Source organism: Mobula hypostoma, chromosome 2, assembly GCF_963921235.1.
Source record: "Mobula hypostoma chromosome 2, sMobHyp1.1, whole genome shotgun sequence".
Classification (NCBI taxonomy): Eukaryota; Metazoa; Chordata; class Chondrichthyes; order Myliobatiformes; family Myliobatidae; genus Mobula; species Mobula hypostoma.
In genome coordinates this window covers 190,844,171-190,860,863 of record NC_086098.1, presented here as the reverse complement: position 1 = coordinate 190,860,863, position 16,693 = coordinate 190,844,171, and the positions used below count along the sequence as shown (strand labels likewise).

The following is a 16,693-nucleotide window of genomic DNA, read 5'->3' as shown; positions in this document are numbered from 1 at the left end:
CTTGGAAAAGTGTTGGGAGTCAACGCCCGGGGGGATATCGATGGAGAACGAACAGACGGGAAAACAGTGAGCTCCAACGTTGCACATTAGACTGTTTCATGAGAATGGGCCTATTTTCTTTTGTTTTCTTTACTAACCCTGCAGTCAAATTAAGAATTATAAAGCTCAATCAATTATACAATTAAATATTGTGTACTGTTTGTACTGATTTGTAGTAGGGAAACACATCATGCAGCATCCACCCAAACAAGATTTCTTAAGTTCAGTCAGGCCGGAGGGGGTCTTACCCTAGATTAAGCCGCTAGCCGAACCAAGAGTTACAACTGTGGGGGTATCGTTCGGGATTGATGTTGTTGGATGCTGGAATTTCAAGCAACACACATAAAAGTTGCTGGTGAATGCAGCAGGCCAGGCAGCATCTCTAGGAAGAGGTACAGTTGACGTTTCGGGCCCAGACCCTTTGTCAGGACTAACTGAAAGAAGAGCTTGTAAGGGATTTGAAAGTGGGAGGGGGAGGGGGAGATCAGAAATGATGGTAGTAGTAGTAGTCATACTTTATTAATCCCAGGGGAAATTGGTTTTCGTTACAGTTGCACCATAAATAATTAAATAGTAAAATGTAAATTATGCCAGTAAATTATGAAATAAGTCCAGGACCAGCCTATTGGCTCAGGGTGTCTGACCCTCCAAGGGAGGAGTTGTAAAGTTTGATGGCCACAGGCGGGAATGACTTCCTATGACGCTCTGCGTTGCATCTCGGTGGAATGAGTCTCTGGCTGAATATTCTCCTGTGCCCACCCAGTACATTATGTAGTGGATGGGAGAGATTGACCAAGATGGCATGCAACTTATACAGCATTTTTCAGACACCACTGTGAGAGAGTCCAGTTCCATCCCCACAACATCACTGGCCTTCCGAATGAATTTGTTGATTCTGTTGGTGTCTGCTACCGTCAGCCTGCTGCCCCAGCACACAACAGCAAACATGATAGCACTGGCCACCACAGACTCGTAGAACATCCTCAGCATTGTCCGGCAGATGTTAGAGAACCTCAGTCTCCTCAGGAAATAAAGACGGCTCTGTCCCTTCTTGTAGACAGCCTCAGTGTTCTTTGACCAGTCCAGTTTATTGTCAATGCCAGGAGAAGACAGGAGGGGGAGGGATGGAGCCAAGAGCTGGACAGTTGATTGGTGAAAGGGATATGAGAGGATCATGGGACAGGAGGCCTAAGGAGAAAGAAAAGGGGGAGGGGGGAAAAAGCCCAGAGGATGGGCAAGGAGTATAGTGAGGGGGACAGAGGGAGAAAAAGGAGAGAGAGAAAAGGACTGTGTGTATATAAATAAATAACGGATGGGGTATGAGGGGGAGGTGGGGCATTAGCGGAAGTTTGAGAAGTCAATGTTCATGCCATCAGGTTGGATGCCATTTCGACCGAGGTGGGATGTGAAATGTGAAAGGCCCTTCTGGTGCTGAAGGAACTGCTGACCCAGGCACCAGTACTGGCTTTTGCAGACCTCCGCTTGCCATATGTACTGTGTATGGATGCCAGCTGAGAGGGCTTCGGGGGCATCCTGTATCAGGATCAGGGCATTGGATTGAGACCCACTGCAGTTGTCAGCTGGAGTCTGTCACCCTCTGAGAAAAACCATCCCATGCACAAATTGGAGTTTCCAGCATTGAAATGGGTTGTGGTGTTTAAGCTGAGTGACTACCTTAATGGAGTCAAGTTTGAGGTGAAAATGGACAACACTCCCTTAACATGTATCCTAACCTCGGCGAAATTGGATGCCACAGGCCATCGGTGGTTAGTGGCATGGTCTGCCTATGATTTCAGCCTGAAGTACTGGCTGGGAAGCAGGAACATTGATACAGATGCTTTGAACTGACATGCGCATGAGGGGCTGGACAGGAACGAACAGTGAGAGAACGTTCCTGCCCTGGGGGTGAAGGCCATATGTCAGTTTGCCCTCATGGTGAAGGCAGAAGGAAAGCAAGGGCAGGATCGAGCAGTAGATCAATTGGGAGCTCCTGATGACAACATTCCACAAGTTTACTGTAACCTTACTGCTCTGAAGACAAATCAGTTGGCTGGAATTGAGTTCTGGGGAAGTGACAGCCACTCAGTGAGATGACCCGGGCATCGGTACCATTTGGTCAGTGGTCGAGAAGAGAGACATGGCTCAGGTGGAGAAGCCGAAACATGCTGTGGTGCCCCCATTACTAAGAGAATGGCCCCGGCTGGAGTTGTGGAACCAGATCCCATACCGGGTCACGTCACCTCTGGACTGACCTCAGCAATCCCAGCTGGTTCTGCCGGAGAAGTATCGGAGGATTGTATTGAAGTCACTTCATGATGATTCTGGACATTTGTGGGTTGCAAAGACCTATGGATTGCAGGGACATGGGGTGACTGCACGGTCAACAGTCGGAGAGGTTAAGCTGGCCCCCACCTCTGAGAGGGATACTGATTTGGAGGATGAGGATCTGGATGTGTGGTATATGCTGCCTTTTGCTAACTCCCCATTGATTGAGGAAGAGACTCCCAACCCTTCTCCCACTGAGTCAGGTGAAATTAGTGGAGCTATCTGTGGACAGCCAGGGTTGCAGCGGGACCCTGCAAGGGATGAAGCAGGGCTTAGCCAAGGGACAGAGGGGTCTGAGTTGCAGGTGACCATGAGCGATAGGCTGGGAGAAGCCTCGCCAGGTAGACCAGGATTATCCCCAGTAGTATTGGAACCTGAAGAGTGAGGTGAGGGGGAACGGAGGTCTCAGAGAATTAGGAAACCACCTGATAGACTGGCCTATGTAGCACCGGGGGAACAGAGCGAGGCCCCTACCGTTCTGGGGAGCTATGTCAGTGCTTTTTACACCTGGATTGGACTTCGTGTCTTGCAGGAAGGGTTGGCAAATTATCTCAAAGTCATGAGACGTGACTAAATTTGATGGGGGGAGAGTGTAACCACCTGGGAAAGGTTTCCCTGCTGATGTAATGGTTTCTCTGTAGCACAGTGTTTGGGTTATGACTAGAGATAATGGGGGCTTCGGAATGTGTGTTGGCCAATGAGGGGAGATGTTTTTCTTTCTTGTGTGCCCGAGCGAAGGTTTTGCGGTCTTTTGTTCGGCAGCAGATGGAAAGAGAAGGTGCCAGAATGGGGAAGTCGTAGACTGCAGGATGGAGTGGACTTGGAAAAGTGTTGGGAGCCAACGCCCGGGGGGAAATCGATGGAGAACGAACAGACGGGAAAACAGTGAGCTCCAACGTTGCACATTAGACTGTTTCATGAGAATGGGCCTATTTTCTTCTGTTTTCTTTACTAACCCTGCAGTCAAATTAAGAATTATAAAGCTCAAGTGTTTAATTGTATATTGTGTACTGTTTGTTATTTCATGGTACTGATTTGTAACAGGGGACACATCATGCAGCATCCACCCAAACAAGATTTCTTAGGTTTGGCTGGGCCAGAGTTGTCTTCCCCTAGATTAAGCCGCTAGCCGAACCTAGGGTTACATAAGAAACCCTCCTGAATGCACAAATTCTGCCTATCTAAAAAAACTTTTTCACTCATAAGTTTCCAATTTATATTCGGGAAGCTGAAGTCCCCATGACAATGATCCTTGTTTTCACACCTTTCTTTAATCTGCCTGTATATCTGTTCCTTAACGCCCTGATGGTTATTGGGGGAGAGGGGAGGGGGCTGTAGTACAAGCCCAGCAGAGTGATTGCACACTTTTGAGCTCTACATATATAGACTCAGTCAATGAGCCCTCTATAATGTCCCCTCTGAGTGCACCCCCAAGTTACCTCCCTCACTATCTTTTCTAAAAATTTGAAAACCTGGGACATTAAGAACCCATTCTTATCCCTCTCCTAACTAGGTTGCTGTAATAGTCACAACATCATACTTCCATGTACAGGTCCATGACCTCAGTTCATCAACTTTACCCACAATACTCCCAGCAGTAAGATACACACACTTCAAACTATCCATCCTATCATATATATTACTTTGCTCCTGCATGTTTTTACTGGCTTTCACATCTACCTTCTTCTCCACCCCTCCACTTTCTGATCTGGTGCTTTGGTTCCCATCCCCCTACTAAACTAGCTTAAATCGTTTGAGTAGCACTATCAAACCTCCTGGCCAGGATATTGGATCCCCTCCAGTTCAGGTGCAACCTGTCCCTCCTGTACAGATCACCCCTGCCCCAGAAGAGGCTTCATTGATCCAAGAACCTGAAGCCCTTCCCCTGCACTAGTTCCTCAGCCATTAATTCGTCTGTACTATTATTCTATTCCCACCATGACTAAAAGACAATAAGACCATAAGATATAGGAGCAGAAGTAGACCATTCAGCCCATTGAGTCTGCTCTGCCATTCAATCATGGCTGATCCAATTTTTCCAGTCATCCCCACTCCCCTGATTTCTCCCCATATCCTTTGAGGCCATGGCTAATCAAGAACCTGTCTATCTCTGCCTTAAATGCACCCAATGACTTGGCCTCCACAGCCGCTCATGGCAACAAATTCCACAAATTTATCACTCTCTGACTAAAGCAATTTCTGCACATCTGTCCTAAATGGATGTCCTTCAATCCTGAAGTCATGCCCTCTTGACCTAGACTCCCCTACCATGGGAAATGACTTTTCCATATCTAATCTGTTCAGGACTTTTAACATTTGGAATGTTTCTATGAGATTTCCCCCTCATTCTCCTGAACTCCAGGGAATACAGCCCAAGAGGTGCCAGACATACTTCATACAGTAACCCTTTCATTCCTGGGATCATTCTCATGAATCTTCTCTGAACCTTCTCCAGTCAGTATATCCTTTCTAAAATAAGGAGCCCAAAACTGCACGCAATACTTCAAGTGTGGTCTCATGAGTGTCTCAACATCACACCTCTGCTATTATATTCTATACCTCCAGAAATGAATGCCAACATTGCATTTGCCTTCTTCACCACCGACTCAATCTGGAGGTTAACTTTTAGGGTATCTTGCACAAGGACTCCCAAATCCCATACAACTCTGCATTTTGAATTCTTTCCCCATCTAAGTAATAGTCTGCCGATTTATTTCTTCCACCAAAGTGCATGACCATACACTTCCCAACATTATATTTAATTTGCCACTCCTGATTAACTGTGTTCTTTTCAAATGGCTCCTGTCCTGCAATAATTTCTCTCTCAAACTTGCTACTGCAAATTATGACTCACTCCTGATGAGACATTCTTTTCAAATGGCTCCTGCCCTACAAAGATGTCTCTCTCACTCACTAATTCAAATTAATAATCTGAAAACTTTCCAAGGAAGACACTACAGTGTGAATTTCAGCTTCCCCATATTAACTACTGGCATTAATTGTGGGGAAATGTCGTCCTGTAACAATAATGTCATGAAGAAAACTGAACAGTCAATCATACTCAAGTCTTAGACAACAAATCAGGAATTAAATGCTCTCATCTTCAATGAGGTATGATTGATGGCAGATTCTGATTTTCTCCCCATATTTAACTATTCATGTGAAGACTCTAGAATTTGTGACCACTTTGAGTGGAATAACCGTGAAAGCTTTGTTGTCATGGCAATAAATTAGATCCGATTTTCTAATTGTTATGTTGAATCATATTTCTGCAGCAACTATGCAAATCTGGCAGAGGTTTCCTTGCAAAGGCTTACATCCAAATTCTCTGACCAGTTAGAAGTACCACTTTTTATTTGTTAAGCAAGGATAACAAAAGAGACATTTTGTCTTCTAACTGGACAATTTACTCTCAAATCCTTTGGCCTCTGCTGCACCTCTTCATTATATATTACTCTGTTATGCATAGGGAAGACAAATACAGATACACACGTGATGGAGTGTGGGGATTCAAAGCATTTCAGAGCACTGAACAAATTTCAATTAGGTACATTGATTGTGAATGATGACATAATATGTTTAAAAACATATAATTACTATCAAACTCCAGAAAGCTCAGTTGGACAATGCAGCATTGTCATGCTTAATATCCTGGTTTTATAAGGCCAATGAAATTCAATGTCACCTTTCATTGCCAAGTGAAAGGGCACGTCAGGAATTTAGAGGCAGTGGAGAAGGCATAATGGCTATGGTCAGAATAAAATATACGGTGCTAGGTAAATGAGATTAAATTGATGATGCCCAGAGATGATGTAACTGAGTATCCCTCTCCACAACAGTGATCCCGTTATTTTGCCCCATCACCATTGTGATTAACTGACCACAAAATTCTCATGTTTAGATGTCTTTTTGGATATCAAGTTATGCAGAGTAGAACAAGCTGATGTCTCGCTGAAGACAAGATTTGCAACATATTAACAAACCCAGCTTGATTACTATGCATTATGCATTGTGTCCCAATATCTTCACTTTGTTACCACAGAGGAGGTCTGATAGTAGCTGTTAAGGCTGTTTTGCCCTCCCCAATGTATACTGTTCCTCTTTTTTCTCAATTAAGTTACGTAAAAATGAATGCTCCTTAGAAATTCCAGATCAAGAATCTCCAATTCTTTTTTCACTCTGATATGACATAGAACCAATTAAAATATAGAGAATAGGACCAGGAATAGGCTATTCAACTCCTTGCGTCTGCCCCACCATTCAATATAATCATGATTGATGATCCATTTTTATCAGAATTAGGTTTAATATCACCAGCATATGTTGTGAAATTTGTTTTAACTGCAACAGCTGTACAATGTGATACATAATAATAGAAGAAGATAACGTGAATTACAGTAAGCATATGTATCTAAATAGTTAAATAAAATAAACAGCTACAAATAAAAATATAAAAGTAGTGTGGTAATATTTATGGGTTCAATATCTATTCAGAAATCAGATGGCAGAGGGGAAGAAGCTGTTTCTGAATCGTCGAATGTGTGCCTTCAGGCTTCTGTACCTCCTTCCTAATGGTGCCAATGAGAACAAAGCATGATCTGGGTGATGGGGGTCCTTCATGATGGACGCTGCCTCTTTGAGGCATCATTGCACCTTGAAGATGTCCTGGATACTACAGAAGCTAGTGCCTATAATGGAGCTGACTAAGTATGCAACTCTCTGCAGTTTACTTCAATCCTGTGTAGTAGCACCCCTCCCCATGCCAGATGGTCATGCTATCAGTTAGATTGCTCTCTGCTGTAAATCTGTAGACATTAACAAGCGTCTTTAGTGGCATACCAAATCTCCTCAAACTCCTAATAAAACATCTCTGCTGTTGTGCCTTCTTTGTAACTGCATCAATATGTTGGGTCCAGGATAGATCCTCACAGATGTTGGCACCCAGGAATTTGAAATTGCTAACTCTTTCCACTTCTGATCCCTCTACGAAGACTGGTGTGTGTTCCCTCATCTTACCCATTTGAAGTCCATGATCAGTTCTTTGGTCTTATTAACTAACCTGTTTCTGCCTTCTCCTCATAGTCATTGATCCCTTCAACATTAAAAACTACACTCATCCCCTCCCTGAATATATTTAATGACTTGACCTCCACTGTCATCTGTCATGAAGAATTTCATACTTTTACCACTCTCTGAGATTAGCACATTGCTCCCAATGTGCTAAATCTCATATCCTATATCCTAAGGATATGACCCTTGGTTTTGAAATTTCCAGGCATCCAAATCATTCTCCTGCATCTAATTGAAACATCCTCTTGCTTTTACTGTTGGAATTAATTGAGGTTTTTATGAGATCTTCTTTTGTATATGAAGACCAAAACCTACACAAAAGTCCAGATGCAGTTCCGCCAAGACGTTCTTGTGTTTGATCTCTAACCCTCTTGCATCGATGTCCAATTTTGCACTGACTTCCTAATTGTTTCCTGGACCCAAATGCTTGCTCTCAGCAACAGGTATACCAGGAATCCGGGCTTGTTGCGCTCTTCCCTTGCCCAAACTATAAAGGTCTGACTTTTTTAATTTTAGATTTAGAGTGGAAAATCTTACATTTATCCATATTGTCCTGCACCTGGCATACATTTTCCCACTCATCCAACTTCCCTATGTCACTTTGAAACTTCTTAGCACCATCCTCATTGAACTCCTGTCTCCTATGAACCCTTAAACTCTCACCCTCTCATTCCACCTCCACTTACACTTTGTGTTGTCTACCATCTGGAAATGCTATTTGGATCCCTCATCCAAATAAATAATCTCTCCTGAATAACTGAGCCCAAGCATGGATCCCTGTGGTATTAGTCACTGCCTACCTTCTGGGAAAAGGACCTGTTTATTCCTATTCATTGTTATTGCCTGTCAGCCAATTCTCAACTCTATTCATGCCTCTTATAATCTTATACACATCTCATCCTCTTTTGTTCCAAAGAGAAAAACATTGCTCGCTCAACTTTTCATCATAAGACTTTTTCTCTAATTCAGGCAGTATCCTGGTAAATCTCCTCTGCACTTCTGTAAAGCTTCCACATCTTTGCTATAATGAGGATTTGTTTCTTTCCCCTTTTTAGAATAATGGGGTTACATTTGTTGCTCTCTGACCTGCAGGAATTGCTCAGAGTCTGAAAGAATTTTGGATGATGTCCAACCAAAGCAACTATTATTTTTAGGCCTACTTCTGTTAGTATTCTGGGACTTAGATGATCAGGTCGAGGGGGATTTGCCATCCTTTATCCCATTCATTTCTTTAGCACTGTTTCTTCACTAACACTAATTTCCTTCAGTTCCTCCCTCTCTCTAGACCCTTAGTTTCCTGATGTGTCTGGGAGGTGAATCATATTCCCTTTCATGAAGTCAGAAACAAAGTATGTGTTTAATTACTCTGTCATTTTTTTTTAAAATCCCTAATTTTCACTGTTTCAGATGGTAGGGAACATATATTTGCCTTCACTAACATTTTTGACATATTTACAGAAGCCTTTAAAATCAATTATTATGCAGGTTTACTCTGAGAAAGTATTTTCATTGTTTTAATAAATCTTTTGATCATCCTTTGCTTAATCCTAACCTGCTTCCAATCTTCTGGCCTGCTGCTTTTCTGCAAATTTATGTGGATATATTACTATGTTTAATTTCATGTACCGGTCACAGCTCAACCATTCGATTTTTGCCTGAGTGGAATGAATCATTATTAAAATTCACCTGTAAATTAAAAAAAATAGTATCCACTTCATTTTCACTATTGAACCAGTTAGTGAAGCTCCCCATTCTGTCACAGTAACTTACTCCACATATCTTTATGGTTTCCTTTGTTCAAATTCAGGAATCTAGTTTCAAACTCCACTACTTTACTTTCCATCTTAATGAAAAATTCTATCATGTTATGATGTCTAATGGACCACACACAAGACTGTTAATTATATCTTTTTCAACACACAATGTACTGTTTCGGATAATCTGTTCTCTAATTGTTTCTCAATACGTTGGTCTAAAAAATGCACAATCGAGCTATTTCTCTTCTAGAGTATTATTGGTAGCTTGATTTAAACAGTCCATATATAAAGACAATAAGATTAAAATTGTACACTTATCATGTACACCTCTAATTTCATGTTTGATTTCTTCCACTGCATCACCACAACTGTTTAGGAGTCAATAGACAATCCCCGCAATATGGCTATAGCATCACTTATTCTAATACTGTATCAGATGTCACATTGATTACTTCTTTGATTAACACTGTAACACCGCTATCCCATCTTCTTTCCCCTTTTGATAGTTCCTTCTTAATGTTATATACATACCAATCAATGTTCACTCTTCTTTCATGGTCATCATGCAGCCATCTTTCCATAATAATACTACTTGCATCCACTTGTCCTGTTAATTCATGTGTTTTATCTGTCTGTTACTGTGCATTGCCTTTAAGCTTACCTGACTAACATTATCAGCCCTCTTAGCTTTTGTTTTGCACTATGGATCAGTTTGACTCTCACAGTTTTATGCTTTGCTCTTGCATGTAAATTAGGTCATCAGAACATGGTAGATAGGAGCATAGTAAGTCCATGTTTTCTGCCATTCAGTATTACCTTAGCCTCAACTTATCTTCCCTGCCTGATCCTTTCAACCCTTGATTCCCCCTCAGGCTCAAACATACATTTAATCTGCAATAACCCACCACTGTCTGTTAGGTGTTTGTACGTTCTCCCCGTGACCACAGGGTTCCCTCTGGGTGCTCCATTTTCCTCCCACAGTCCACGAACATAACAGTTAGTAGGTTAATTGGTCATCATAAACTGTCCCATGATTAGACTAGGGTTAACTCGGGGGTTGCTGGATGGTGTGACTCAGAGGGTTGGAAATGCTTGCTCTGCGCTGTATCACAATAAATAAATATATAAATAACAGAAGCATTCAACTGGATTACAAAGAAATTAAATATAATATTACAAGTTGTGTATAAAAACAGACACAAGGCATGCTATGATATTGACTGATTCATGTTAGATACATGTGAAGTGGCTGACCAAATGAAAAAGAAAAATTAAGGTAAATTACCCAAAAAAGTACATTCTAATCTCTACAACTATTATACTCTTTATTTTGGGCAAAACTGTTCAGGAAATTGACTAATGATGTATCATTCCAAATCCTTTGAGATTTCTTGGAAGCACAAGTTTGTGAAGGAAAATTGTAAGTTATGAATTCATTTTGAAATATGGTTCCCCTAGAATTTTGACATGTATTATGCATATTTCAATTCAGTAGTTGGAACTAATATTATAAAGCTACTTGTAAAGCAAAGTAATTCAGTACTGTTAAAATTTTCAGAAATGGTTAAAGAAGCTGCATAAATTGAAATTTTCATGATTGTGTTATATAAATGGCAATTCATAATCACTATTTTCAAATCACACATGATGACTATGATGCACAACTGTGTCATCAATCATATGCAGTTGTCGAGAAATCCAACTGGGTGCTTAGTCTAATGACGATACTTTTATAAATAAACTGATAGCATTATGTCAATGCTTCATATTTAATACAAAGTCATACATTAAATGTATCAATATATGGAAGCTTACCATATTGATTAACACAGAAAATAGCAAGTCAGATGAGTATTATGAAAAATAAAAATCAATTTATATGGTGTCTATATGTTATAGAACTTATCATGATTGTGTTATATAAATGTATAATATAAATCCATAAGGTAATGAAGTCTATGTATTTCTACTTTTAGAATTTGCTTCTTAGAATTATGACCAACTTTCAAAATCATTTTTACCTGATTGGAGCTCCTCTTGATTGAGCTGGCTTCAATAGGACTGTGATTGTTGTGTCAGTCTCATTCAGAGGGCTGTCAGTGTCATACAGTGGCATGGAGGGAGCTACCAAGAAAAATCAGAAGGAGTATAAACAGGTGGAGAAGGGAATCAAAATAGAGATTACAAACTCAGAACAGCCTATCCATTCAATAATTTCATTATCTCTTCACGCTTACTGCTCACGGAGGATGCCACATTTGTGTTCCACTGCGTCATTTATCTATCCTTAACTGAGATTGTCATCAGTAAGCATTAACAATGCCCTATTACTGTAACCCCATGTTGGTTGGTAGAAAATAGTTTTTATTATATTGATAAACTGGCTGGCGGAGAAGTTCATTTGTATGGCTTATGGTTGAAAATAGGCTGAATTCAGCATTCCTTAGAGAAGGGATGGGTGCACATTTTTCATTTTGAATAACCCTCCTTTCCAAACAGGAAATTGCTTTGTTTCCAATGAACTCATTCTTCCATCCCAAATTTTTGTAACTATTTAAAAATAGGTAGGAAATTCAAATTCAACCCTTAAAGGCATCTAAACATTTATAAAAATATCTCTGTAATAGGAGAGCACAATCTTAAAATGCTACTATTTATAAAGTGCTGGAATCTTACTTACAAAACTATTCTTTTGAATTGAATTGACTTTATTTTATTACATCCTTCACATACATGAGCAAAAATTTTTACGTTATGTCTCCATCTAAATGTGCAATGTGCAATCATAGTAATTTATAATGAATAGAACAGTCAATGTAACATAGAAATACACTCAAATCAGCAAAAAATGGCCTGGTGGAAGCAGCTGTTCTGGAGCCTGTTGGTCTTGGTTTTTATGCTGCGGCACCATTTCCTGGATGGTAACAGCTGGAATAGATTGCAGTTGGGATGACTTGGGTCCCCAATGATCCTTTGGGCCCTCTGTAAATGTCCTGAATAGTGGGCATTTCACATCTACAGATGCGCTGGGCTGTCCACACCATTCTGCAGAATCCTACAGTTCCCATACCAGGCAGCGATGCAGCCAGCCAGGATGCTTTCAGTTGTGCCCCTGTGGAATGTTCTTAGGATTTAGGGCCCGTATCAAACTTCCTCAACCATCTGTGGTGAAAGAGGCGCTGTTGTGCCTTTTTCACCCCACAGCTGGTTTGTACACACCACGTGAGGTCCTAGGTGATGTGGATTCCGAGGAACTTAAAGCTGTTTACCCTCTCAACCCCAGATCCATTGATGTCAATAGGGGTTAGTCTGTCTCCATTCCTCCTGTAATCCACAACCAGCTCCTTTGATTTCGCAACATTGAGGGAGAGGTTGTTCTCTTGACACCACTGATAGATAGATAGATAGATAGATAGATAGATAGATATACTTTATTAATCCCGAGGGAAATTTGGTTTCGTCACAGCCACACCAACCAAGAATAGAGCGTAAATATAGCAATACAAAAAACCCCAACAATCAAACAACAAAATGTTGTGTCAGAGACATGACTTCTTCCCTGTAGGTATATTTAGAACAAATACTTCAATGTTCCCAATTATAAATAAAAAGCATAAATTGTGGAATTTTATCACCAAGATAAAAAAAGCACTAAATTCCAACCAAATAAAGAAAATGAAATTTAATTGAGGATGTGTCAACTGTAGAGTATTATGAGATAGCTAATTTATTGCAGTAAACGTGTTTTATGCAAATCAAATGGTCAGCATCTATCTCAGATGCTGGAGTATCAAGTATCCCAGCACTGAGGTTCAATCTGTGTAAATCAGTACTGTGAGTGAGCTATTAATCTTTCTAATTCAAGTTCGAGTCAAGTATTCACAACCATAGCTTGATTTTAAATACAGTGTACATATTAAACTTTAAAGATTGTGCATAAGGGAAAATAAACAAGCATATTGATATCACTGAGAAGCAGTTAAGAGTTTGGAAGGGTAACTAAAAGTCTAGATGGAAGGTTTCATGAACTGTGAAAGTAGAAGGGGAAGTAATTCAGGAGATTTCACGTGAATGAAGATTGCAAACACAGAAATGGTTCAACGCATGCCAAAAAAAAACAGAAGGATCAGAGTCAGAATCACTAATGTGATGTGAAATGTGTATGTTGTAGCAGCAGTACAGTGCAAAGGTATAAAAATCTAAAGATAAATAAACAGTGCAAAAGAAAAGAGTCATGACTCAGAGGGTCATTGGAGTGCAGAATGAGCTGCCAGTGCAAGTGGTGCATGCGAGCTTGATTTCAATATTTCAGGGAAGTTTGGATAGGTACTTTATTGTCGCCAAACAATTGATACTAGAGCGTACAATCATCACAGCGATATTTGATTCTGCGCTTTGCATTCCCTGGATTACAAATCGATATGAAATATTAAAAAGTTAAATTATAAATCATAAATAGAAAATAGAAACTGGAAAGTAAGGTAGTGCAAAAAAAAAACCGAGGGGCAGGTCTGGATATTTGGAGGGTACGGCCCAGATCTGGGTCTGGATCCATTCAGCAGTCTTATCACAGTTGGAAAGAAGCCGTTCCCAAATCTGGCCATACGAGTCTTCAAGCTCCTGAGACTTCTGCCCGAGGGAAGAGGAACGAAAAGTGTGTTGGCTGGGTGGGTCGTGTCCTTGATTATCCTGGCAGCACTGCTCCGACAGTGTGCGGTGTAAAGTGAGTCCAAGGACGGAAGATTGGTTTGTGTGATGTGCTGGGCCATGTTCATGATCTTCTGCAGCTTCTTCCGGTCTTGGACAGGACAACTTCCATACCAGGTTGTGATGCACCCTAGAAGAATGCTTTCTACTATGCAACTATAAAAATTAGTGAGGGTTTTGGGGGACAGGCTAAATTTCTTTTGCTTTCTTAGGAAGTAAAGGCGCTGGTGGGCCTTCTTGGCAGTGGACTCTGCTTGGTTGGACCAAGTCGGGTCATTTGTGATATTGACCCCGAGGTACGTGCATGATGGGGGAAATGGAGGGCTATGGTCCCCGTGCGGGTTGATGGGAGTAGGCAGTTTAAATAGTTCAGCATGGACTAGAGGGTCTGAAGGGCCTGTTTCTGTGCTGTACTTTCTATAACTCTATAAAAGGGAAAACAGGGTACTGTTCATTGGACCATTCAAAAATCTGAAGGTGGAAGGGAAAAAGTTATTCCTAAATCATTGAGTATGAGTCTTCAGTCTCCTGTACCTCATCTCTAATGAGAGTAACGAGAAGCGGACATGTTCCAGATGATGAGGATCCTACCTTCTTGAGGCACCACCTTTTGAAGATAACCTTGATGGGTGAGGATGGCTTGTGGCCATGAAAGAGCAGGTTGAGTTTAAAACCCACTACAGCCTCTTGTGACTCTGTCCATTAGAGGCTCCATACCAGACTGTGATGAAACTAGTCAGAATGCTCTTCACCTCCCATACATAGAATTTGGAAAGAGCCTTTGGTAACGTACCAAATTTCCTCAAACATCTAATGAAGTAGAGCCACTGGTGTGGCGCCTTCATGATTGCATCAATGTTTTGGGCTGAAGACAGCTCCTTAGAGATGCTGATGCCCAGGAACTTGAGTGTGCTGTCCTTTTCCAATGCTGACCTCTCAATGAGGACTGGTGTGAGTTCTCCTGACAAAAGTTGTAGTAAAAATTATAACCTAGTAAACAGAAGTGGACCCCCGTTTTAGAATTTAATTTAATTTTGATGGCCTGAAAAAAAAATTTTCAAATTTGCAAATGTCTTCACAGGGAGGATGTGTAATCTATTGCATAATTTATTTAGATTGTAGTGTTGAGAGGGGGTTGTTAATGGTTAGATCTTTTAATACAGGTAGTAAAATACAGTTATATTGTGAAAGTCTAACTTCACTCTTACCTTTCCAATAAATCCAAAAATCACCTTTTGAATTTGTTGCATTATTTTTCATTAAGCAATGCTCGTAAATCAATTTAGATCAAGGAATACTGTCCACTCTTCAAATAAAAGCCTCCCAAGTGATATGAATTGACTTAGCATCAATTTTCTCCAAATAGATGATTTCGCAGAAGAAAAGTTACATCTATTTATTGCTTTGAGATTATAATCAACTTCTTCCAGTTAGACGTAAACACAAAATACTCTGTAGATACTGGGGTCAAAGCAACACTCACAACATGCTGGAGGAACTCAGCAGGTCGGGCAGCATCCGTGGAAACGATCAGTCAACGTTTCGGGCCGGAACCCTTCATCAGGACTGAAGAGGGAAGGGGCAGAGGCCCTATAAAGTAGGTGGGGGGAGGGTGGGAAGGAGGAGGCTGGTAGGTTCCAGGTGAAAAACCAGTAAGGGGAAAGATAAAGGGGTGGGGGAGGGGAAGCAGGGAGGTGATAGGCAGGAAAGATGAAGAAGAAATAGGGGAAAACACAATGGGTAGCAGAAGGAGATGCAACCATGAGGGAGGTGGTAGGCAGTTGGGGGACGGGGCAGAGTGAAATAGGGATAGGGGAAGGGAGGGGACGGAATTACTGGAAGTTGGAGAATTCTATGTTCATACCAAGGGGCTGGAGACTACTTAGACGGTATATGAGGTGTTGCTCCTCCAACCTGAGTTTAGCCTCATCATGGCAGTAGAGGAGGCCATGTATGGACATATCCGAATGGGAATGGGAAGCGTTTTGGACCGAAGGGTTCCACGAATGCTGCCCGACCTGCTGAGTTCCTCCAGCGTGTTGTGAGTGTTGCTTTTCCAGTTAGATGATTCTGCTTTTACAATTTTGTACAATTCAAAAGACCTTTGCATTTCTCTGGAACTAAACAAACTATTTTAGCTGTATCAACATCTGATCACCATTTAGAATTGTCATTAAGAATTAGACTTTATATCAATCATAATTAGTTTAATACTAAACTGTAATCAATGCAATTGATACATATACAGCATATGGCCATCCTTCGGAAGGCCAGCTTTCATTGCCCAAATATCTGCCTCAGAACTAATGTTGTTTGATGATATGTACGTGAACCACCTAAGGACTCTGAAGTATAGGCCCATTCTAGTTGAAATCAGCCTGCTGCCTGAACTTGGAGTCCAGAATCCTTGTACGCCAGCACTCATCTGTGTTGGATGTGGAGAGTGGATTGAGCCGAGTCTTTGATTTGAGACATCAGGCACCGAATAACCCTGGCACTCCTGGGCATGATGCAAAACTGGGAGTGGAACTTCGCCTTTTACTGAAGTCTATTAAGGTTTTTATAAATTTTAAAAGCCTTAATTATTTTAATGTAACTTATTTTAATATAAAAATACTCACTTATTGCTGAGAAATAGTAAAAGCATTGAAATAAATAGATTAGTTATTAATCTTTTCCTCCTAGTCTCAATTCAACAGAATCATGTCTTCAGTCCTACACTGATCTGATGGTTATTGAATCAGAAGGCAGTTTTCTGAGTGAAATACCAGAAGGTTCTACTGGCGGCTCGAATG

General features: G+C 41.0%; 1 protein-coding gene across 7 annotated transcripts in view; it reads right to left on the bottom strand.

Annotated features, from left to right (window-relative positions):
- Window positions 1-16,693, bottom strand: part of LOC134342756 (receptor-type tyrosine-protein phosphatase T-like) — a 1,640,095-nt gene that overhangs the window by 435,542 nt on the left and 1,187,860 nt on the right. For all 7 annotated transcript variants that reach the window (XM_063041291.1, XM_063041286.1, XM_063041287.1 and 4 more), the window contains exon 11: window positions 11,213-11,315. In XM_063041291.1, the coding sequence (XP_062897361.1) occupies window positions 11,213-11,315 (103 nt within the window). The remainder of the gene's footprint in view (window positions 1-11,212; window positions 11,316-16,693) is intronic.